The sequence below is a fragment of the Physeter macrocephalus genome, chromosome 17, assembly GCF_002837175.3.
Source record: "Physeter macrocephalus isolate SW-GA chromosome 17, ASM283717v5, whole genome shotgun sequence".
NCBI lineage: Eukaryota > Metazoa > Chordata > Mammalia > Artiodactyla > Physeteridae > Physeter > Physeter macrocephalus.
Window position 1 is genome coordinate 35,461,773 of NC_041230.1, and position 25,456 is coordinate 35,487,228.

At 39.7% G+C, this 25,456-nt stretch overlaps 1 protein-coding gene across 2 annotated transcripts in view; it reads right to left on the reverse strand.

Annotated features, from left to right (window-relative positions):
- Positions 1–6,546: 6,546 nt before the first annotated feature.
- The window catches only part of CDH11 (cadherin 11), a 154,523-nt gene continuing 135,613 nt past the window's right edge, over positions 6,547–25,456 (reverse strand). The window contains exons 11-13 of one of the 2 annotated variants that reach the window (XM_024124810.3): positions 25,312–25,429; positions 10,237–10,488; positions 6,547–7,868 (exon numbers count right to left, since the gene is read on the reverse strand). In XM_024124810.3, coding sequence (XP_023980578.1) covers positions 7,372–7,868; positions 10,237–10,488; positions 25,312–25,429 — 867 coding nt within the window. In that variant the 3' untranslated portion in view covers positions 6,547–7,371. Of the gene's footprint in view, positions 7,869–10,236; positions 10,489–22,712; positions 23,125–25,311; positions 25,430–25,456 lie in introns of those variants that run through there. The other variant, XM_024124813.3, reaches the window with a different exon arrangement.

Genomic DNA, 25,456 nt, shown 5'->3' on the forward strand with positions numbered 1-25,456 from the left:
ACTGATTTAAAAAAGAAAGTAATTTGAAAATTATGTTTCCAAGCACTACTATTTCATTCACAACCCAGTTAGTGTTTGGGAAAAAAAAGAGGAAGAAAATTACCGTAGCATAAAATAATTTCCAATTTCCTGAGTGCTAAATGAAGTAAAAATTGTAGTTAAATTAAACCCATCAGGATGGTTATTTTAAAAAAATGTATGCTGATGAAATTATGTCTTCAAATCTAAATATTTTCAGAATTATGTCTATTAAAAAGGAGTCCCATTTTTTGAACAAATGAGCAAAAATATATCAAATATAAAATTCCCCATATTAAATGTCAGTTTGTGCAGTTCTTGACAAGCTCATCCAAATTCCATGTATCACCTGATACACAGTTTCTACCCAATTAAATATAATTCATAATCATGTGAATTTATTTATTGTCTTCTAATGGAACATTTAAAACCTATTTTACCTGGCTCTTTGCCAATATCATGCTATCCATTGTAGTTAAACAGGTGAATTCGTTCATCAGGTAATTAGCCTTATTTAAAAAAAAATTTTTTTTTTTAGCTGGTAGGAAACTTAATCAGTTCTCCGCCTGTCCTAAACTGTGGTGTGCCAAGCTATGTTCTATTGTTGGCTCAGGACAGAGAGATGAGAGAGTGAATTGATTTTGAAGAGGAAAAGGGAGGCATAAGGAAATGAAATTCTTCCCTTATAGTGTTCTGAAACCTGGGATTGGGAAAAGAGTATTGACACTAACAGTATAATTGCTACCTTATTTTAAGTGTTTGCCCTGTTCTAGGAACTGTTAGTGGCTCTAGAAACATGAGCTCATTTATTCTTTACCACCACTGGCCATGTTATTTGCATTGCATGTTTGTGGGAAATGAAGTTCAGAGAGGTCAAGGTACCTGGCCAAAGTCACACAGCTAGTAAGTGTTGGAGCCAGGCTTTACACACAGTGATGCAATGAATGCCACACCCAACAAGGGGTAGTATATTGCTTTTACTCTTTTTTTTTTTTTTTCGGTACGCAGGCCTCTCACTGTTATGGCCTCTCTGGTTGCGGAGCACAGGCTCCGGACGCGCAGGCTCAGCCACCATGGCTCATGGGCCCAGCCGCTCCGCGGAATGTGGGATCTTCCCGGACCGGGGCACGAACCCGTGCCCCCTGCATCGGCAGGCGGACTGTCAACCACTGCGCCACCAGGGAAGCCCTGCTTTTACTCTTGAGCTGAAGATTTGAGGTTCATGAGGTTTGAGCCTTAGACTAGTGTTGCCTCTGTGAGCCTGTGACAGATGACCATGTGCCGGCCATCAGCTGATTAAAGTGGCAAGAGCTATAAAATCACATGTAAAAATGTATTAAAACACCTTGAATGAAGAAGGCCCTTTTATGAAGACAGTAGCCTCTGATCATAAAAATCATCAGCTGAGTTAGACTGCAAGATGAAAATTCAGTTCTTCCTCCCAGTCTACTGGGGCCTGACAAAGGCTCCAGACTGACACTTTCCCCCCACCACAATTTTAGTGCAATGAAGAGGATGGAATATCAAACTTCTCTGTGAAACATATTATAAAGAGCTATGACATGCCTAATCAGTTTCTTTTATATTTGATTTGCAACATACTGTAGAAAGACTGCAAACCCCAGCAAAAAGAATTCACAGTCCTGCCTCATGTATCACTTTGGACTTGGAAGGCAGGCTGGGCATTCAGAGGTGTGACTAGATCCTATTGTCCAGCTCTGTGGTGAATGGCAGCTTGAAGGAGCGTCCATCCCAAGTTCTTACTGCCAAGCTTGAGCTAAGTCAGTGATTATGAGGAATAGTCATTGCTGTTAGCTCTTCAAGTTTAAAGGATAAAACCCTTGACCAAGGTGGGAGAAAAGAGATCTATTCCCATCCAGCTTTGATAGTCACCTCCTATGTATGTGTTGGAGAGATACTTAGCCTCTCTGGTCTAGTAAGGTGGGGATTGTAGCACATACTTTGTCTTCTCATAGGAATGAGATCAGTGTCGTATCTAGTACACGTTCTCCCACACAGTACGGGCTCAAATGAAGCCTCATTAATTGAAGAAAAGAATTAGTGCATTGGGCTTCCCTGGTGGCGCAGTGGTTGGGAGTCCGCCTGCTGATGCAGGGGACACGGGTTCGTGCCCCGGTCCGGGAAGATCCCACATGCCGCGGAGCGGCTGGGCCCGTGAGCCATGGCCGCTGAGCCTGCACTCTGTAACAGGAGAGGCCACCACAGTGAGAGGCCCGCGTACCGCAAAAACAAGAAAACAAACAAAAAAAAGAGTTAGTGCATTAATTAATACTCCCTTCTTATTTTTCAAAGCATTTGACATACAAGGATAAGGTTTATGCTTACTAATTATCCTTATTAATAAAAGTAAGGTCAGCATTACTCTTCAACACCAGAGGGACTTACTTTACCGTCGAAATACTCCTTTAAAGTTGGGAGAGAGCAGTGAAATCCAGTTAGAAATACAGTCACTCCTGAGACTTCACCACCTCATGACTCTTACTCCATATGCCCAGCCCTACTTCTGTAGTGAGCTAAGTGGCAAATCCATGTTTCTGATCACCTAGTTCCACCTAGCTGCCACACAAGCAATCTCTCATTTACAAGTCCAACCCAAACTTAATTTAACTTCTTTCCCCCTAAACCACTTTTCCTTTTGGATTTACAATCCCAGATACCAAGAGCACAATCCACTCAATTTCTCAAGTAAGGAAGCTTAGTATCTCACTGGCATTCTCTAATCAGTCATCAAATCTTGATCAGTCTGCCTTATCGGTGTACCATCATTCATTCAAGTATTTAAAAAAAATCTTTATTTATTTTCCTTATTTATTTTGGCTGCATCGGGTCTTAGTTGCGGCATGGGGTATCTTCGTTGAGGCACACGGGATCTTTTGTTGCGGCGCGTGGGCTTCTCTCCAGTTGTAGCATGCAGCTTTTCTTTCTCCAGTTGTGGCGCACAGGCTCCAGAGTGTGTGGGCTCTGTAGTTTGTGACATGTGGGCTCTCTCATTGAGGCACGCAAGCTCGATAGTTGTGGCATGTGGGCTTAGTTGCCCTGTGGTGTGTGGGATCTTAGTTCCCCGACCAGGGATCGAACCCACGTCCCCTGCATTGGAAGGCGGATTCTTTACCACTGGACCACCAGGGAAGCCCCTCATTCAAGTATTGACTGATATGTTTCAGACAAAATGCAAAGAACTGGGAATACAAGAAGACAAGATTCCTGCCCTCTTGGGGCTTGCATTCTGGTGGGGTGGTCAGACTGACAGATACAGGAAAAGCCAATAAGCATAATAAGTTTACAGAGTTGTAATTGATACAAAGGAAACCAACAGAGAGTGAGCTACTTTAGATGGAAAAGGGGGCACATTTTGTCTGTATGTGGAACTAAAAGGTGGCCAAGGTGGTTGGATCTCAGTGCACTGACAGGAGAATGGAGTAAGATGAAGTTGGAGAGATTTGCAGGGCGCTGATCATGTAAAGCAATAAAGTAAGGGAATTGATATATATTTAAGACTTTGGGAAGCCAGTGAAGAGGTTTAAGTTATGGAGTCATGTGGTCTGAGTTGGGAGTTCATATCCCTCTGGCTTCTTTGTGGAGAAGTTGGGAGCAGGAGATCAGCTAAGAGGCTGTGTTCGTCCTTCAGGTCAGAGATGATGATGGGTTAGACCAGGCTGGTGGCAGTGCAGAAACGGCAAAGCCTTGCCTTTTTTCCATCACCAATTTACTGAATTATTTTAGAATACTTCTATCACATTTTGACATTGATAATAACCCTCCTGACATGGCTCTAGGTTTATATGCTCCTAATCTGTCCTCCACACTGCCTGGAAGCTAGATTTGGCCAGTCTTCTGCTCAGAGATTCCAACTCACCCCCCATTGTCCTACAGAGGCTCTCAAAAAGAGGTGGAAGGATGTTGCATAATTACCCAGGAGCAATTTCAAATACTATTGACCAGGTGTCACCCTATACACAGGGTTATACTCTCTGAGTATAATGTGAATGTGTATTTTTTTAATGAGTTCTCCAAGTGATATAGATAATCTGCTCTCTTATTTTCTCCATCATGCCAGGAACAGTGGCATATAAAATGCAACTTAGCTAAACACAAGATCTGTCCAGAAAGGCCATGATTGGCGTACCCTCCATTCACAGTTAACATCTCACCATATCCTGTTAACTGATATCACAGTTATCCTCACCATACATATCCTGTTACGTCTTTTATTTGTTTTCTTCCCTCCACTCTGAAGGAGAAGAAATAGCCTGATGCATTGTCTGGGGAGGTGGGTGGGCATAGAGGTAAATAGCTGATTACAAGGCAAAAGGTTAGATATTTTGGAAAGGGTTGGAAAGCCTGAAACACATCAGGAAGCAAGATTCATTCTGCAAGCTTGAGAAACTAGCACAGGGTCTACAAAATAAGATTTTGATGAGTGAATGAAGGAGTGAATGAATGATGATTGAAACAATACCTACTACTGAAGGACAAGAATAACAAAGCAGAGTCCTTTCTTTAGCTGAATCCATGTCATAAAGCAGTGATTACTTTATATTGAAATAAGGAAGGACCACTTAAACTAAGATTGCTTTTAAGGTAATATGTTCCAAATGAAAAAAGGACTCCACTAGTTGGGAAAGACGTTTTATTCCCAAGCTTCTAAGAGCGTTCTACAAACAATAGAGGCTCAAAGTAAAAAAGAGAAGATAAAAAGAAACAAGAAAAAAAGAAAAACAAGTATTTTTAACTATTGAAAAGTAGACAGCCTTTTTTTAAAAAAAATTAAACATAAAAAATGTGAAACTGTAGTTGTCAAATCTAATCCAAATACATTCCTAGAAAAAAGGGTCATCCACGGTGACAGGCTTACTTACAGCTGTATACTTGTTTAAGTGCTATTCATTTTCTTTTCTTTTTTTTAAAATTAATTTATTTTTGGCTGCGTTGGGTCTTCGTTGCTGCATGCGGGCTTTCTCTAGCTGCGGCGAGCGGGGGCTACTCTTACTTGCGGTGTGCGGGCTTCTCATTGTGGTGGCTTCTCTTGTTGCAGAGCACGGGCTCTAGGTGTGCAGCCTTCAGTAATTGTGGCTCACGGGCTTAGTTGCTCTGCAGCATGTGGGATCTTCCCGGACCAGGGCTCGAACCCGTGTCCCCTGCATCGGCAGGCGGATTCTTAGTCACTGCGCCACCAGAGAAGACCCGGTGCTATTCATTTTCCTTTTGAGTTATTTCTTCGCTTCAAATTCAACTGGAGATCTGTGCAAATCTAGCAAAACATTCTTTGGATTACAAAACCCATATAGAAAATGAACAAAACCTGCAATTATGGAAGTCTTGAGAGTGTGCAATCCTTCACTGAAATGAAAGATTCCAAAGTGACATTGTCCACAGAATTTATTCCGTCGAAGTGTTCAGACAATTTGATTTAAATGCAAAGGAATATGGAAGTGAGCACTTCATCAAAACATTTCTCTTTGTATGCATTTTGACTGAGTCATAAAAATAGTATGTAGCAGGATATCAAGAAATTGCTTGAAACAAACTCCCACAATAAAGTTAAAAAAAAAAAGAAGATAATCTAAAAATTATCTGCAATCCAAGAGAAAGCATGCGCCCTCTGTCTAGGGGAAAGAGGAAAAGCACTTACAGCATAGCATAACTTGTGTGTTCTTTCCCCGAGTATTGCTATGTTTTGACCTTTGGCCCTACGGAGCAGGTGAAGTGTCCTTCACAGAAGTCCCAACCCCCAGGCAGCAAGATGGGACTGCAGGAGACTGCAGGCATACTCACAGATCAAATAGCATTGACCCTCAGAAGCCACCATGGTCCCTGTCCTCAATTTGAGCTTATGGCCCAAAGCATATTTTAAAACAAGGTTTGGAAATGAATTGCTCTTTCTTTGATCAAACTTCAGAATGCCACATTGTTTTAAGAGGAGTTAAAATTATAAAAGGAAAAACAAGCAGTTTCAACTGGCAGTCATTATGATAGCCTGGCAAGATCAAAGTAAGGAGAAATAGAATAACATTGGAGGTCTGATCTGATAACTACACGTGCCAAATGTATATTTTTGACTCTTCACCCCCGCAACCCTCAAATGCTCGGTATGGGGCATAAAATCTACATCTTGAACTTCAGAGTTCTGATAGTTTCATTCCCTCATGGGCTCATTTCTCATAACCATCAAATTACTGATACACAAGATAAATGCATATTTATATAACAAGTATTGCAAAATCATAGACTGACCTAGATCTTTAGCATCCTTCTTTTATAGAAGATGTGTGTGAAGAGAAGTCAGGAAGCTAACACCGAGAATGTACAAAAAAGCTTTACACAATGCTACAGAATCTTGCCTGAAAAAACATTTGTAAAACATATTTGATTTTAAATAAACAATAAAAGCAGCAGACTACAACAGATCATAAATAGAGTTATTAAAAGATCACAAATATCTTAAATTAGAATTATAAATGGGTCATTAGAAATAATTTTTTTCAATGTTAAGAATCAAACCCAGAATTAAAAAAGAATCTTTTTTTATTTCAAAGGTTGCTTCTTATATTGAAGCTCATATTAAAGCAACAGTACAATGTTCATAAAATATAAGTGTGATGCCGTAACATTTCTTACATGTCAGAATACTGATATTTGTATGTATACTAAAATAAGAACTTTAAAATTGTACAAATAGATACATTAAAAATGACATAGAAATAGGGCGCCTCTCACTGAAACAAGACAGTTATATCTGGCACGTATTAGTTTAAGATGAAAGTAGAAGCAAAAAGATTTACAAGAATCAGCAGTAACAAGATTGATACTCAAGAGACATAATTGTACATTGTATTGTACATACATTGTATGGGTTTAAGCTGGCTGAATATTATATATTTCAAGTTTAAAAATGCACTACATATAGAGTGTCCATAGTTTAAGGCGAAATTACAGCTCAGACTGTTGTCCTTTCTAATTTTGTGGAAGCTTCTTTGACAAATTTTAAAAAAAAAGAAGAAAAAAAGACTTAGATGTTCATAACACATAAACAATTTCCCTTCATTGTGAGTTCACCGTTAGACTCCCCCTTCTCTTAAATATTTTGTATGCCAAGTGGTTTTCCTCTAGCCAAGCTGATAAACTTCAATATTTGCCTTTTTGTGAGAAAAGGTACTTCACAGTATTTACCACTTTGATGTCCTTGCAGTTTTATTAAATGTATCCTCTCTGTAAAACTTTGCTTGTTTTAAATGAGCCTTTCCTTGTTTTAAAAAAATACCTGTTTACATATCTTCTAGATTCTTCAGAACACCAGACACAGTTCTTAAGGCCAAATTTGTATCGTTTTTGTTAAGAGTCGTCATCAAAAGTGTCTTTGGAACCGTACAAGTCCGCTAGTTTCTTAAATCGAGGTCCCCAGTTCTGTAGGTAGTCATAGTCCAAGTCTGAATCTGTGGTGGCTGACTCTAAGGAACTCAGGGACCCGGCCACAGAGCCCCTGCCTTCATAACCATAGATTTGGATGGAGTCATAAGGAGGGGCGGTTGGGTCATTATCTGCCTCCTGTATTCTCGTGTTGATGAAGTCATCCACATCCACACTGTTGGGTGCTGGCCGGAGCCCAGGTCTAGGCATGTACTGATATTCAGGTTTTATGTCTTTGCGAGGGATAAATCCATTGATACCGTCAGGGTTCTGCAGGGTGGCGATATCAAAGGCTTCTGTGTCTTCTTCCCCGCCCCCCTCATCGTCATAGGTAATGATGTTCTCACGGACGTCCTCTTCCTCGAAGACAATGAGTGGTTCTTTCTTTTGCCTTCTCAGTGTCACAAACAACACTACAATGACTACAGGGAAAGAAAAAAAAAAAAGAAAGGAAGCATAGGTTAAGCCCAGTCTTCTGGGTTCTTTTCCCAGGGAAACTCTGCTTACCTTAAAGCATGGTGTACACATGCTTCAGAACTGGGACCAGTCTATGAAATGATAGCTTTACCTGGAATCCCCAAAGATGTGCAAAGTTGCCCTCCACCTGGCTCTTCATCTGCAAAATGCTTCCAGGAAAATATTATATCCAAACACACTGGCAAGTTGGAACTATTTTGAGTTTTTACAAATGAATCCGACACTATTTGGAAGTCATCTTCAGAAGAATTAGGAAGATTCTAAATATGTCCGTCTGCAGCTTCTTAAAAGTGGGTTATGCCTGTTTCTTTTTGCAAAGGAGGACAGCTGCCTCTCCAAAGTTTACAAATGAGGACATTCAGAGACTTGAGGTCCTAACTTTCTACAGGAGGTGCTGAGCCCCTGCCCAGAGTTCTGAGGTGGGGTCAGCATTGACCTTACTCTACCTTTATAAGAAATCTTGTCATAAGCATGGCTAGACTCTCTTCAGACCACTGTATAGAAGAGGGGTAGTTTATAAAGACCCCCAAGAGACAAATGACAAATCTTCTCTATTTATCTGAACACAGGGAAACAGCGTCAGCTGAAACTCCAGATGAAACCACTGTAAATGTCTCTTCCCTGGGAGAGGGGATTCCACTAAACTCAGGGCGTCTAGGATGAATAAGCAGAGTTCCTCATAAGGAAAGCTCTGACACTGTTTCATTCTCTACCAACCCCCCCACCTCCCCACAATGTTCCATTGGAACACTCGCCCGCACACTCAGCAAGATTGAAGAAAATGTTTGTGGCTGAATTTGGCAAGTGACTTGAGAGCCCCTCTGGATCCACCATCACTCTGAGATGCAGGGATGAGGGTCTGCACTTGACCAGACTGTGAACGGCTTCCAGTGCTCACCAGGCAGTGTCTTCCCCCTGTGCCTTCTTTAACAGCACCTTCACCAGGACCACTCTTTTTCACTTTCTTTGCTTGGCTGACTCTTTGTCTTTCATCACAAAAATCCTTCCTGATATCCCCTTCTGATACCAGACAGGGCTATTGGTATCCACTCTATATACCCACCTGGCCATCACCGTGACACGTGTCACACTGTTCACACATCTGCCTCCACCACTAGACTATGAACTTCTCGGAGCTTTTCTGTTTTCTGCTTCCCTCTGGTTGGACTATCCATCCATCCCAGCCCCTTCCTCCAGCCGGAAAGCTCTTTCAGCATCTGATAAGTACGTTACATCCTCCAGGAAGTTGTCTCTGACCTTCCCAGTCAATGTCAGGTACTTTCTACTCTTGTGCCCCCACTGCCTTAGGTTCGTGTCTCTATCATGGTGCTCACCACGTGCCTCTGCAATTTATCTGCTCATGCCTCTTTTCCGCAATAGACTATGAACTTTTTGATCACTGAGATCTTGTATGATTCTTCTCTTTATCCCCCAGGGCTGAACACAGGGCCTGGTACCCAGAAAATACTCATTAACTATTGGTTGAACTAAACTTGCTGGCTCTTCCCTATGTATCAGGGACACATTAATTCATTCAGTGAAGAACTAACCGTCATGGAACAAGTATAAATTTGATGTCAGACATACTTAGATTTGAATCCTGATTTTTTTGTCATACACGAGTTCTGAGACTTTGGGACAACCGATCTAATCTTCCTGAGGCCCGGCACTGGTAGATGTTACCTGCATCAGCACATGCCTGCTATTACAGAGTAAACCACAGATGGGACCATGTGCAGAAGAGGGGCACCTAACTCAGCAGGCAAGTGCAGGAAAAGCTGCTCTGGGGTCCCCATGAGCTGATGCATGCACCCAGATATTACATATGACATCTAGAGGAGGAGCCCAGCTCCAGCTTCAGCCAGGCCAGGCTTCATCCAGTTCCTTGAGTCCTTCATAGACCGTCTTTGACATCACGATTATTCTTTCTACCTCTAACTCTTCTCACTCCTCTTGTAAGGCACACCGTTGTTCATATACTAGGTCTCTGCCTAAGTTCCTCTCCTGCAAAATCTCTGATGTTCAACCCCGTCCCCTGCTGACGCCCCCAGATGTCTTCTGCTACGCAGTCCTGTGATGCCCGGCATTTGCTCATCACAATCATCCCCCAACTCGGCTCTAATGCTTGTTAAGTTGCCTGTTCCCCCACCATACCCTAAAATACATGAGCAGGCAAGGCACCACCTCTTTTTTGTCTCAAATTGCCTCCACGGTATATAGCACAATTCCCGGTAACTTGAGAAATATATGTGTTTCAAGGATGGGCATCTGGTTGAAAGGCCCTTCCTACAGGTGACCTGGGAGGTCCCTTACCCAGGAGAATGACGATGCAGGCAAGGATGGCGATCAGCGCCCCAGTGCTCAGGCCGGCGTTCAGGATGTAGGCCTCTGCGTTGCAGGACAGCAGTGCCCCGTTCACATCACACCCACAGACCTTGATGGTGAGGGTGTTGGTGCTACTCATGGGAGGGATTCCACCATCGCTGATCACGATGGGCAGGAGGTACAAATCCTGCTTCTGCCGACTGAACCCTCCGCGCCGGGCGTACACCCCTGCGGTGTTATCTGTTGGAAGAGGGGAGGCAAGGTGTACTCGCAGAGCAAGACCACGGAATCACAGACTTCCACATTTTTGCATTCAGCTTGGCTGATCTGAATGTGCTCTTCTCACCACCAAGGCTACAACCAGAATCCTCCCCACTCGTTCTTCAATCTAGACATCTGTAGAAGCCACAGTCATTTGGCATGACGAGGATCCCTGAGTTTTGTCCCATCTCGAAACGAAACGCAGAAATCAGCTCTTTTTTATTTCGTCGATATGGATGCCTTCAGTGGCCGGGTAACCACACCATTTTCTGTTTGGGTGTTGTCCCTTTCCTCAAATACAAGAAAGTATGGGCTTCAATCCCACACTCTATGTTAATATACGATAAAATTAAATATATAGGCGAGTGTGAGAAAAAACACACAAAACCCTTCTTTTTCATGTTTGCACTTTCCCTACTTCATGAAAAGCCTTTGGCCAGTTTTTGTTAGTTTTTTGAGAGATTTCTAATCCACCCTCAAATCTTGCCCAAACTATGAACCCACTTATAAGTCCTAAAGGAAAATATTATCTTTAAAGTGGAAATATTTTATAAACCCAGCAGCAGGTTTACAGTTTCTCTGAAATTCAGCCACCCAGTTAAACATGTCACTCCTGCTTAGAAAGATGACGGTTTCTCTGCTGCTCACACAACACAGCCCACATCCACACGGTGGATCACCAGATAGTTCCCTGATCTAGATTTTACCTTGCCTTCCAGGCTCACCCCCGCCCCTTCCCACACGCCCCAGTTCAGCCTGCTGTGCAGAACGCATGTCTGTTCCCCAGCACACTACACTCTTTGTACGCCTTGGCTTTGACCCTTTGCTTTAATGCCCCCAAAAGCCGTTCCTTTGGTCATGACAAGTGAGATTCTCAAGCCTCAAAACTGAATCCAAAAGTCACTTTCTGGGAGCCGTTTCTAGACCTCTCCCCTCGTCTCCTTTGTGACCCATCCCACTGTACTTTCCTACAGAAACCAGCCTGTCACTCTTCTGTCATTATTTGGTGGCATAACTACTTGGGTCTCTCCTAGACTGTGAACTTCTAGAGAATAGGGGCTTTTATCTGATTCATCTCAGTCTCTCCAGTGCTGGACACACAGCAGACATTCAATAAATATTTGTTGAACAAATGTCGTAACCTTGTTCTGGGAAAAGTTTCACCCAAGTTCCAGATGTTGGTTTTCATGTATTTCCCAATCATTTGTAACCTATTCCCCCAAATGCTTCCTCATCATATTTTCTGCATACCTCTACCAGCCAAAAAGAATTTTTCCAGGCCATATGCTCTGCGTTTGGAAAACATCGCTATTATAAAACTGTGGAAGTTTTGAATATACTCCATCAAATTACACACACACACACACACACACACACACACACACACACATCCTCAATATGGCACACATTTTTTTGTGTGAGTTAGGAATCAGTAATTTATAGCAATAAGAATGTTATGACCAACATGATGGCCCAATAGCCAGCATGCTTTGAATGGATTGACAGGACCATGAATTAGCTCTTGTGGTAGGAAAATTTATCTTAGAATCTAAAAATTGAATTCATATATTTTACGTTAAAGGAAATGTAATATATTCTGTGTGAGATAAAAAATATATACAAATGGCAGATTCAGTCTCATTTAGGACTGAGCAGATATTCTGAGTATTGCAGAAGGTAAGGTGTGTGTACCTGCTGGCTTTTGGCAAGACTTATTAATGACGGATCCTCTGCCCTTTGCTGCCAATCTCTCAATAAAAACAGGGCAGAACAGCTAGCCCTCATTTCTGTATTTTCTGAAGTTTGTGTGATTGGTATATATTGCTCTTACCACTGGAGGAAAATTATATGTACTATGGAAAATCATGAAAAAATAAAAATAAGCTGGTCAAATAGAATGTTAACATTCAGTTTCCTGACTGTTCTTTCCTCTTCTAGGCTATAACATTGTTGTATGCTTAACAAATACAAAAAAATTACATATCTACATAATTAATTCAAATGTTATTTTTTCCATCTCATAAATTTCTTTTGAATTCAAGTAAAACTTTCACAAATTAAATGTTAAAATATCAACCACATTTTAATGATCTGAAATGTCACAAATGCCATCGTAAATAAAAACGAATATGAAAAATTTACGAAGAAAAGCAAATTAATTGCTCGGTCAAATATACTTCTCTGATACAAATGACATCCCCAAGAGGGCATTCACTTAGATTATCTATTGGGTCCCACCCTGTTACCCATGGTGTAGTTTTGTGGGAATGTGACCTGAGTGTTTTTATTTTTTTAAACCTATGGAAGCCATAATTTAAAATCTATTTTTCAATGTGTCATCCATGCAAGACTGTACCTCCGGATCATAGCAGGCTGGCTTACACATGAAGGTAACTGAAAATCAAACATTAATGGAAAACATGTTTCTGAGCAGGACACCAGCCTGCGAATTCAAGATGTTTCACATTCTCAGCAGCTGAGTCCTCTCAGACACACTGTAACTATGAAATGAAAGCTCATCAAAGTACCCTGCAGACTGAACCATTTACTGTCTCTGAGTGATTCATCAGTAGAATCTCGAGAACTTAAAAAAAATGTCTTCTAGTCAAACATGTTTCACATATGGATTTTAAGATTAGTTTGAGGTGTGGAAAATAAATGGAGTGAAGGTCTCTTCCTGGGCATATTCTAAATCCATGCTTTAGAATGAGTCACTTGTCCTGTCAGAGCCTCACTTACTCATCTTTAAAATGAGGACACTGGTTGATATCAAGCATGCCTCACGGGGTTGTTATTGGAACCAAATAGTATAATAAAAGCCCATGGTTGTCCTCTGGGCTGGGCTTCCAGAGGGCTCAGGAATCATTCTACCAGAAAACCTAGCACCAGTATTGAGATCCTCCAGGGATGATGAACTGGTGAAGGGTAGATATGGTTAGACAAGAAGCATGTCTAACCAGACTAGCTTGGCACTTAGGTGGTTACTGTGGTACTTAGGTGGTTGCTGTGGCATGAATGCTTAGGTGGTTGCTGTGGCATGAATGCATAAAATATCCCCCCTCTAGATCTAAGTGGCCCCAGCACCAATGGGAGGATGAGCTTTTCTGGGGGAGGGCCATAACAGAGGAGACAGTGCCATGTTCTCTGATAGTCTTTCTTGTGGTCCATTCTGATCACTGATCTTTTACTAATAAAAAGAGCCACTATGGGCAGGGACTCCATGAAAATCAACTCTAGAAAAACAAATGGAAAAAGAAACAAACAGTAATAAAAAACCCCTCTAGGAAATCAATTTTGCATCTTAAGTTTGGCTACAGATTCTCTCATCTAAATTATTTTAATTAGCCAGCTACTCCCTATCTGTCTTTGAGAGGGTCCCCTTACTTTGGACATATACATTTCTGAGGTTTATTGGTGACCCAAGAAAAAATAAGAGCTTCTGTGAGGACACATTTTCAGGGAAGTGTCAAATTGGCTCCATGGTTAATAAGATGAGGCAGAGGCAGAAAACGACAAATGTATGGATTTTTAAATTTCCATCAAAAGATTTCTCAGATCCTTCTCCTTTATAAAGCTTCCAAAGAGCAAATCTCTCAGTATTTGGGGTCAGACAGACCTGGGTTTGAATCTCGACTTTTCTACATATCAATTGCCTGACTTTTAGACATGTTAGGTAAATGTCTTGATTTGCTATATTCTCATCCAGAAAACTAATAATTTTTAGGGTTAAATTTGATTCCAGGACTTCCCTGGTGGCGCAGTGTTTGAGAGTCCGCCTGCCGATGCAGGGGACACGGGTTCGTGCCCCGGTCCGGGAGGATCCCACATGCCGCGGAGCGGCTGGGCCCGTGAGCCACGGCCGCTGAGCCTGCGCGTCCGGAGCCTGTGCTCCGCAACGGGAGAGGCCACAACAGTGAGAGGCCCGCGTACCGCAAAAAAAAAAAAAATAATAATAATAATAATAATTTGATTCCATTCATAAAGGTACTTAGCATAGTGCCAGGCTGTCAGAGATGCTCAGTAAATATTAATTCTTTTCTGGAAGCTCTCCTCTTGGTACAGTAGACTAATGAGGAAGAGAAACATATTGACAAAGAGAGGAAAGTGAATTCTTGGAAATGTCATCGCAGTTTTGAATGCAGTTGCCTACATAGAAGGGCTCATCATCCAGAGGTAGGAAGATAGTTCATGCTCTTCAATCCTGGGTGATATATCTCCCATGGTAAGAAAATGTTTTTCAAACACCTCGGTGTTTCATCCTGACACCCAATGTTCTCCTCCCTGGCCACAAACATGGAAGCAGTTAGCAGTTCCTTTTTCTTACCCCTACTTAGGCAAAAACTTGTAAATGAGGCTATAAATTACTAGTATATGTGATGTACAAATTGTAGTCTTTCTATTAATGGAAAACAAATTCGGTTTCAAATTTTTATGGCTACAACCTGAACTCCTAATCGTATGCTGTTTTTATCTGCACACTTTGTCATTACACTAACAAAATGTAAAAGTTCCTGATAATGATGTCTCCATGGTACCAGTTTAGAGATGCAAATGTATGGGCTATGATGATGATGTCACCCAAGGGAGGAATATATACAACTGATATTAAAAGGGAAAATTATGATAGGGGAGCAGCCTTTGATACATAGACTGCACAGGGTGCCAACCTTGTATTAGGTAAAAAATAATGGGAACAGGGCAAAATGGGCAGTATATGGGCATAGCCCCTGCATATTAACAACTTGAAAAGAGGAATCACTGAAGCAAAGGATTAGTACTTTCTGCTCTCACCATGATGTCAGGAGAGAGGCTTGGCCTAAGGTGAGAGAATGTTGCCCCAGTAGCTTTCCTAAAGAGCATCTTAAGATGCTCCTCCTTACCACTTCTTTTCCTCTGCCCGCCTCTGTTCCAAAGCTAAAAATTCCCCCACTGATCAACTTGATCAGAGATACTTTAGCCTGTGAAGATAGGTGCTGTCTGCATCAGACTGGAGCCCATCTCTTGAGACTGTTAAAGGAAAAAAAAAAAAAAAAAAAAAAAAAATGGAGAATCTAGGCCAAGCCTTAAGCCTTGCTCTTATTTAATTCACTTCTGACCTAAATCTACCCACTCTACCCTTTCTGCTCAAACCTCAGAGACAAAGTAGATCTATCTACTACATTAAAAGCTTCCACACACTTGAAGACAGTTATACAGTCACTAACAGAATAATCATTATTTGATTACTTTCTTCTGGGTCCTCTCTACATTCCTTAGAAATGTGGCAATAGCTATATAGAATAATGAAAAAAAAATATATATATATATAGTGTGTCCCAAAAGTCTCAGTGGAGTTTCAAGTTTAATAATTTCAGAAGTACACATGCTATACAATTACAAAAGACATCATTGAAAAGTCTAATTATTTAGGTATTTTAATACTCATTTAGAGATGTGATTTTTGAAAAATTAGTTTCAATTTTTTTCTTTTTTTTTTTGTGGTATGCGGGCCTCCCCCTGCTGTGGCCTCTCCCGTTGCGGAGCACAGGCTCCGGACGCGCACGCTCAGCGGCCATGGCTCACGGGCCCACCCGCTCCGCGGCATGTGGGATCCTCCCAGACCGGGGCGCGAACCCGGTTCCCCTGCATCGGCAGGCGGACGCGCAACCACTGCGCCACCAGGGAAGCCCAATTTCAATTTTTGAAGCCAGTATTTGCCACCTTGAATCTGAGGGAGGGACTGAAATAATAGAAATTTCAAATAACGTTTTTAAAGTTTGTAGCATTAATTTTCTGATATGACTAATGCTTAAAGGTGAGCTTAATAGCTTGCGTATATATCTTTTCTTGTCTTTCTGAACACCGTATGAGCCGTCTATCTACCTGTAGTCACTGTTCATATTTCACAGTCTATGGTAACTGTTTGAATGTCTGTCCTCTCCATCAGACAGTAACCTCCCTGAAGGCAAGAACCTTGTTCACTCATCATTGTTCGGTTAGCAGTATTTTGTGTGTTAGAGGAATAAACAGTTGAAGGATGTTTCTTTCACTATATCTCAGCATCCATCTGGCTTTCCCACACAGTCAGATTTTACTGATTAGCTTTCCATCAATTTCCAGACTCCATCTTCTCCCACTTTGTACGTTTGAACCCAACTCGATCAGCGCTGGCTCTATCAATATTATGGATCTTGTTCCTGGTAAATATCTTCATCTATTTGTCTCATTATTCTTTTCTCATTATTTAGGGTGAGTCAGATTCAACTAAGTAACATTTATTGAGCTGCTAATACGTGCAAACCTTATTCCTTGTTACTTCCGCCTACCTTATCCCAAAGAATTTTTAAATTATGTGCAGAAAGTATAATTACCTTTATTTTATATGAAAAGAAATGGAGAAACAAAGAGGGAAGCAACTGATCACAATAACATGGAAAATACAAACAAAGCTAGGATTCAAACTCCTCTAGGTTTCACTATATTTTTCCCAGTGCATAGCAGACCCTAGAATCCTGATATTATTGCATGCCAATTACATTGGTTCTTTTTTTTTTTAACCAAATTTCCCCAACATGGTTAGTTAATTAGATGGACCCCATCACAGCCTATAGCTAAATCCAGATAGTCTCAGGTCCCAGATAAAAGAGCTGCTCTTAGAAACCTGACGTTTATGTCAGAGAGACCTACAAAGAATTAAGGGCACTCATTCAACACCTCTCTTCCCATAGCACTTCCAGAAACACACACACACCTTCAGAAACAAACCAACATGCAAGGGGCAAAAAGAAATCTATTATTTTCTCAGTTTTTTTGGAATAAAGGAAATGCTACAATGAGGTAAATTCTATGAGACTAGCCTTAAAATATTAATGCAGAAAATTGATCCAAGACTCTGATGGCTGTAATGTTTCCCCTCTAAATCAAGGAGCTACATACTACAGGGGAAGGGGGAGGATCATGATCTTTTACTTAACACCTTTGATACTGAGGGATCGGCAAAATACAAAATGCAACAAATAACACTGTGAAATAATTGCCTATGTGCATGTGTGTATGAGGCATCTAAGTGTGCCCTGTTTGTGGTATCAATAGACTTTTCATTGTTATAAATTATCACATCCCTTAGAATCAACTATTCCTCCACTTTTGTTAGAGGACAATTTTCTCCTTGGTGATAGGGAGGGAGAAAAGAATATATTTCTTGGTTTAAGACAAGGAAAACTACCAAGGAATTCAGCGGGATATAAACATTTAGGGTCTTTTAGTGAGTTGAGAAATCCCAAGAGTAGTTAAGTCAGTGACCAGAGGGAACCTTGAAAGAATAATCTGTCTGATCCACCAAGAAGACCTATTTCTCTTTCTCTTGGGTTGAGGAGGGGGTGGGTTTCCAGATAAAATATATTCTGTGTTGGACAAACTGCAGCAATGAATTTCAGGCAGAAAAGAGAACATAATTATTTATACAGTGAAAATGGCAGGGCATTAAAAGCCATCTGCCATTTTGATCTGCCAACAGAGCATCTTCCATATTGAAGCAATTAAGGGGGGAGAAAAGTTCCACAGAAATCTGTTTGGCTATCTTTGAATTATAAAAGTGAAAAACCAGAAGCATATTTAGATGATTTTTGGTGCTGCTCATCAAAAAAAGAACTGTCCTTAGTTTAGACCAAAAAGTGGTGAGGGGGGGAAGAGGAAAGAAAGAAAGATGTTTGCCAATTGGTCTAATCAGGGTCAGTCTGTCTTGGCTATCTTTCCTTACCCAGCCAAGCCTGCTTTCCATACAAACTCTTCTTTGTTTTTTTTTTTTTTTTTTTTTTTTTTGGTGGTATGAGAGCCTCCCTCTGCTGTGGCCTCTCCCGTTGCGGAGGACAGGCTCCGGACGCGCAGGCTCAGCGGCCATGGCTCTGGGATCCTCCCGGACCGGGGCGCGAACCCGGTTCCCCTGCATCGGCAGGCGGACGCGCAACCGCTGCGCCACCAGGGAAGCCCTGTTTTTTGTTTTTTGTTTTTTTTATTTTTTAGCAGTTCAAACTTAACTCTGAATGTATCAGGTATCAGAACTCATTTGATCTATAACTTGGCCCATATTAGATAATACACTTGCAAAATAAATACATTTGAAAGTCACCTCTTCCTGGATCCAAATCTTAGATGTCCAATATAACTTTGTGGAATAATAAATAATGAAAGGATGGATGGATGGATGATGTGGTATTGGCTCCTACAGAACGTTCCAACACCAAAAGATGGGTTGTCTTTTTCAGCCTGAAGCTTATCTCATAACATAATCATTTTTCCACAGTAATAACTAATCCCTGAAATGTCAGAAGCACATTACATGTCTTTCCATCTACTCTTTCACTTTAATTCATGCATTCAGTTAACCCACTTTTCTTAAGTTTTGGGGTACTGCCCCCACAGAGCTCATATTCTAATGGGAGACAGACAGGGAAATGTATGGTTAGAACACAGAGTGATAAGAAAAATACTAGAGGTTAGTGCAGTGTTCCTGGCGCACAGAGGACGTAGCATCCAAATGGGCTGGGGATGTCCAGCAAAGCTTCCCCTAAGAGACTTCATTTATGGTGAGACTTGAAAGAGGTGGTATAATAGGAAGTGGGGGTACATTTTCCACAGAACAAAAGCACGGACATGTGAGAGCATGGCATATTTGGGAAACTAAAGGTGGTTTGAAGTTTCTGGAGCCTACGTTTTAAGGTAGCAAGAGAAAGGAGATAATAGATGCAACGTTTATGGGAGGTAGATCATATCATTTCTTGCTCACTAGGCTACAAAGTTTCAGTTAAATCCACCAGAAATGGAGACCCATAGAAGAATTTTAAGAAGAAAGACATTATCAGTAAGGGCTGAGTTAATGGGGGGCAAGACTAGAGTCAGACTGCCTGTTTGGAGGCCATCATGATAGCTACAGCTCCTCTGCAGGTAGGTCATGAAATAGTCACTATCAAAATTAGCTGGGCTTTCACAATATAACTAACTTTGCTGCATGTGCTTTTGGGAATTTCCTGACATCTGGGACTATCTGCTAAAGCCAATATTTAATCTTTAACTCTTGCTCTTTTCTCTATATTTTATCATTGTTTAGAATAAGAGGTTTGGAACTTTAAAATATGAGGTTCAGTATCAGGATATGTCAACTTAATTTATCAAGTCATTAGGTCAAGGGTCAAAATCATACTATCTCTTTGTTAGAATCCAAAAATCATGATTAAAAATTGAACATCCATTTTTTTAAAATAAAATGCTAATGGAAAGGAAACTTCCTAAAATACACACACACACCATAACACAAATCTTAATTTTAATCTTCTTAATTTTAATCTAACAACCAATGTTATGCTTAATGATGAAACTCTAGAAGTAATATCCCCATTAAAGTAACAAGTAAAGCCATTATTATTGCTATTATTTAACATATAAAATGCAAATCTATGCAATTTGTAAAAAAACCCAAAAATATTAAAAAAAGAATGAAGCAAATTATTATTTAATTTTTATGTAGCTGTCTCCCTAGAAAAACCTAAGAAAATAAGCTTAGAAGTTATATCACTTTAGAACAATGTCCAATAATAAATGAACTAACTAAAGCAGCTATAGTTTATACTAAAAATTATCACTTAGAAAATACACAGGGCTTCCCTGGTGGCGCAGTGGTTGCGAGTCCGCCTGCCAATGCAGGGGACACGGGTTCGTGCCCCGGTCTGGGAAGATCCCACAATGTGAATTATTCAACCAGGTAAACACAATATATCAACTTATTTTTAAAATTAGATTTATAAGCTATTTTCCAGATATAGCTTTACCGCAAAAAAAAAAAAAAAAAAAAGAAAAAAGAAAATATACATAATTTAAAAATCTACCTCATAATAGTATCTAAAATATAAAGTAGCTAGCCATAAACTTAGTAAGAAATGCATAGAACAAAAATGAAGAAAACTATAAAACATTCCTGATGGTAATAAAAAGAGAGCTAAATCAGTGGAAAGTCAGATCATGCTTCTACATAGGAATAATATTTAAAAATTCTTAGTTGTTAAATTAATCCATAAATTTAAGGTAAACTCAATGAAATTCATGAAGATACTTATCAGGCACCTGAAAAATAATTCTAAATTATACCTGGAGGAACAAAGAAACCAAAAGCGAAGAAAGAGTAATAAAATGAAAATAATGTAGACAAAACCCTTGTCAGATTTTAACACACATATTATACGTGTGCAACCGTTAAAGAAAAATATGATACTATCATGAGAATAAATAGAATAGGGAGAGTTGATAGTCCAAAAAACAAAAATCTAATAGTATGTAGGTGAAAATAAGGATGGCATTGCAAAGCAATTGGAAATGACCATTTCTTAAATGATATTTAGGAAATGGCCAACAAAGGGAGCCTGTGTATTTATTTCACATGGATAAATGATTGAAATGGGAAACATGATATATAAGAAAGAAGATAAGCTAGGTGAATATTGATATCACTTTTCCATGAGGAAAGTCTTGCTAAGAATAATTTTAAGCAGAAAAACTGATACAAAAAGCACAACATCTATACTTTAGAACATAGCATAATCAGGATTGAAAGGACATCGAAACATTGGAGAAATCTATGCAATAGGTATGATAAGTCACAAGTTAACAACATTAAAAGAAGAAGAGACTTTATAAATCAATTGCAAATTGCTGAATATACAGTTCAAAAACTGGGTAAAGGACATGAGTAGCCGATTTATAAAGCAAAAAAAAGAATCAGGGAATTCCCTGGTGGTCCAGTGGTTAGGGCTCCGGGCTTTGACTGCAAGGGTCATGGGTTCGATCCCTGGTCAGGGAACTAAAATCCCACATGCCACGTGGCCAAAAAAAAGAAAAAAAAAATCTGGACTTCCCTCATGGTGCAGTGGTTAAGAATCCGCCTGCAAATGTGGGGGACATGGGTTCAATCCTTGGTCCCGGAAGATCCCACATGCCACGGAGCAACTAAGCCCATGTGCCACAGCTCCTGAGCCTGTGCTCCAGAGCCCTGAAGCCACAACTACTGAGCCCGTGTGCCGCAACTACTGAAGCCCGTGGCCTAGAGCCCGTGTTCTGCAACAAGAGAGGCCACCGCAATGAGAAGCCCACGCACTCCAATGAAGAGTAGCCCCTGCTCGCCGCAACTAGAGAAAGCCCGTGCACAGCAACGAAGACCCAACGCAGCCAAAAATAATAAAAATAAATAAATAAAAGCAAAAAATAAAAAGAGCTTCAATTTAAAAAAAGAATCAATACTTATTTAAAAAATCCTAACTTTACTAGTAGTGAAGGAATTGAAAATTTTAAATGTGATTATAATTCACTTATCAATTTGTGAATCATTTAAAAAGAATAATAGTATCTAGAATTGGCTTGAATGTGAGGAAATGGGAGCTTACCCATTTTACTGATGCTATTATAAATTGGTATAATATTTCTGATAGGCAATTTGTCAATTAAGTATCAAAAGCTTCTGATACAGTAATTCCCCTCTAGGAATCTATCCTAAAAGAATAATTAGATATTTGGCAAAGGTGTGTGAAAACAACGTACTTACACAACAATAGTCAACTGATATCATATACTGTTGTAATGAAGTTAGGAGGATATTTAGGGAAAAATATGTTGACATAAGTATACTGATGCTGAAAAATGCATATCATGTATTATTATGTATGGAAAAAAGCGTACATTATTTTTTGGTTGCCTTTTTTAAAGATCAAAATATATATCAAGAAGAAGTCTGGAAGGCTATAAAAATTAGCAGTGATTATTTCTGGATAGTATATTATCAAGTTATTTTATTATTTCTAATTTTATTTCTGCTTGTTTGTATTTTATAATTTTCCTACAAGGAATATGTATTAATTATGCAGTAGAAGAAACGTATAAAATTCTTTGCAAATATATTTTACAACAATTACTATGGCTGTGATTAAAATTAAACTTGAAGTACAGTTTGTCCTTTTCTATTCACACTTTCCCTGGAATAGTAGATTGATGAATTTATTTTAGATTTTTTCTTTTCTGAAGATTGTTGTTATTTGATTATGGGGTAAACAAAGATTTTTAAAGAAAATAATTAATTAGAAAAGACACAAGCTCTATATTCATAATATATAAAGTGTTATTACATGAGACAGAACCCTTTAAACACTCAAACATTTTAGTTCAATTCACTTATTGCTAGAGTGACCTTGGGCAAGTCTCTGAATCTTCTGATGTTTCATATTCTTTCCTCATCTAGGAAATGGGGATAAAAATATCCAAAATGCCTACCTCCTAGGGCTGTTTAGGAACTAAGTGGAACAATGGCCATTAGCAGGTTTTATAATCCAATGAAGAACTACATAAATGAGATGGGCTATTCTCAGTATTTTTTTCTTTGCACTTTTCTTATTCATTACATGTTCCTTGTGTTTTTTAAAGATGCCATAAGTCTAATATTTTCAAAGTAAATGCATCTCAAAGCCTGGGTAGATCAGCTCTTCATTTCCCCAAACAGCACCACTCTTGATATTATTAGCCCCAGATGGACTCAAATGTTGAAGAGTTATCCAGTGTTCTACTTTCCTGCTGCCTGCTGAGTTGTCTTTGAAGCTCGGGCTGTAGAATGGAGTAAGATAAAAATGAAGTAAAAGGCTGTGTGTATTAAGATGGCTTCCCCTCTTATATTTTTAAAGAGGCCGAACCCGTATGCTGAGTTTAGGCAAACACAATCCTGATTATTTACATGGCATAATGGAAGTAAGCACTCAAGGAGAGAGAAATCTGATGCTTTTACTCAGCATGCTGTAAACCAATATCTCATGTTTTCTATGGAAAACAGTCTCAGCTGGGAAATTTGGTAACTCAGTAGGCTATTAATAGGATGTGGAATGTGATTACTCTTTTTGGATCACTTCAATATGTAATTACTTTTAGGATCTGGTAGAAAGAAACTCTATTAAATGATAATTATAGGACTGTATTTGCTTTAAAGTTTTGTAATAGCTCTAAACATGGGAGTTTTCATTAACTGTTTGCCATAGTTAATAAAGTCATTTTTCTTAAAAAGTAGCAATTCCCTGCAAAAGTGGTAGCTCCACAAAGGATTAGTTTCTTATAGGAAAGGGCAGGGGAAACAGATTGTGCAGTAGGTTGGCTTCTCCATGGTAATATAATCTCCTTGAAAATATAGATGGCGTTCCCGAAGTACTGTGACAAAGTGAAATATTTATAAGTCCCTAGAGAACAATAGGTCTTAGTATAATGTTTTCAGAGGGTAAACAGCAGCTAAATATTATTGCACACATGAAAAGAAGACAAGGCAGGTGATGGAGGCAAAGTTGGCAAAGAAAAGCCTAGAAACACCAGCTGTTTCAGGAGGTGTCCAGCGATAAACAGGGATATTGCCAGGAATACATCCAGCAATTAGACCTCAAATGTAAATTGGGGATTATATGAACACACAGATATAAGGATCATAATGAAAAGCTCAAATCAGTCCAAGAAATAATAATAAAGTATGCCAGGTTATATCCCCCCAAATCCAAGGAGCACGGGGCACAGTAGTTTAGGCTGCAACCTCTAGCCTCTGAATGTCCAGGTTTAAAATCTAGGTCTCGCTCCCACATGGCTGATTTACTTAATGGCCTGTCCCTCATTTTCCTCATCTTCAAAAGGGGAATGGCGATGGGAGAGGCCACAACAGTGAGAGGCCCACGTACCACAAAAAAAAAAAAAATAATAATAATAATAATAATCCTTACCTATGATTCTGTTGAGAAAATTAAATAAAGTATGGGAAGGATCTTGGCACTGTGTTTAGAACATAGTTACTGGTATGTGTAATATAAATAACACTGATAATGGTGATGGGGAAAGTAATATTAGATTAATTTAAGATCCTATAAACCCGATCTCAGTCATCAAGAAAGCAATATATCTATAACCTTGTACATAGCTAGCATGTGTCTAATGAAAACATGTGTTCAGAAGGACCACATTTTTTCCTATGTCAAATCATGGCATTTGTCTTCCTGTTTTTACAGACCTGCATTGTCACAGGCTTATAGGAACAGGTGCAGGCCAAAATAGTCTTGCCAGGAGTCAAGAAATTTATTTTTGATCTTGGCTCTGCTATATACTTTGTCAAGGGATTGCATCAGTTTGGGCCTATACTACAACAACAGCAAAAAACAACTACTTCGAGTAATTTCCAAGTCTAGAACCTCCTTGACTAATGAAATGAGAAGTAGAAATCACATCAAATTTTGCATGTTTACAGTGGAGAAACAATGCTTTATTCATGCCCTTCAGGCAGTAATTCCATAACTACCTTTAGGTATCAAGCTCTGTACCCAACCACATTGCATTAAAACTATGCTGGGAAGGGAAGGACAGCTGAAAGATTACATTACCTTACAAGGTTGAACTAATCTCTTTTAATGCTTTACTTAATATCAATATTCATAAAGCCATGCTTCCCCCTAAGGATGTCTCAACCTTTTAAAAAAAAGATAAATGAAGTTGTTTGCATATTGACCCTGTAAGCCTCCCCACTTGGTTTTTGCACTGCTTCGTGAATATCAAAGCCAACGCCCACAAAAAAAGTAAAGTAAAATTAGACTCACTTATTCCTATGCACCAAGAGAGCCCATATCTCAAAATAAAGGTGGCATTATTATTATTTGTTTGTTCTTCAACAGAAAGGCATTATCAAGATTAGGGGAAATACTTGTGCTCTGCAATATAAAAGCCAGTTATTTTCCATTTCTACTTCTCTGAATGCACAGGAACCTTGGTACGAACCTCTGTTGTCTCTGACTGTGAAATTTGGATTGTGAATGATTTCAGGGGGTAGACTGAAGATAAATCTTGGTCCATTGGCTGTGTCATCCTTGTCATCTGCACTAATTGTAACAATTGGCTGAAAGAGAAAGGTGGCCCATAAATA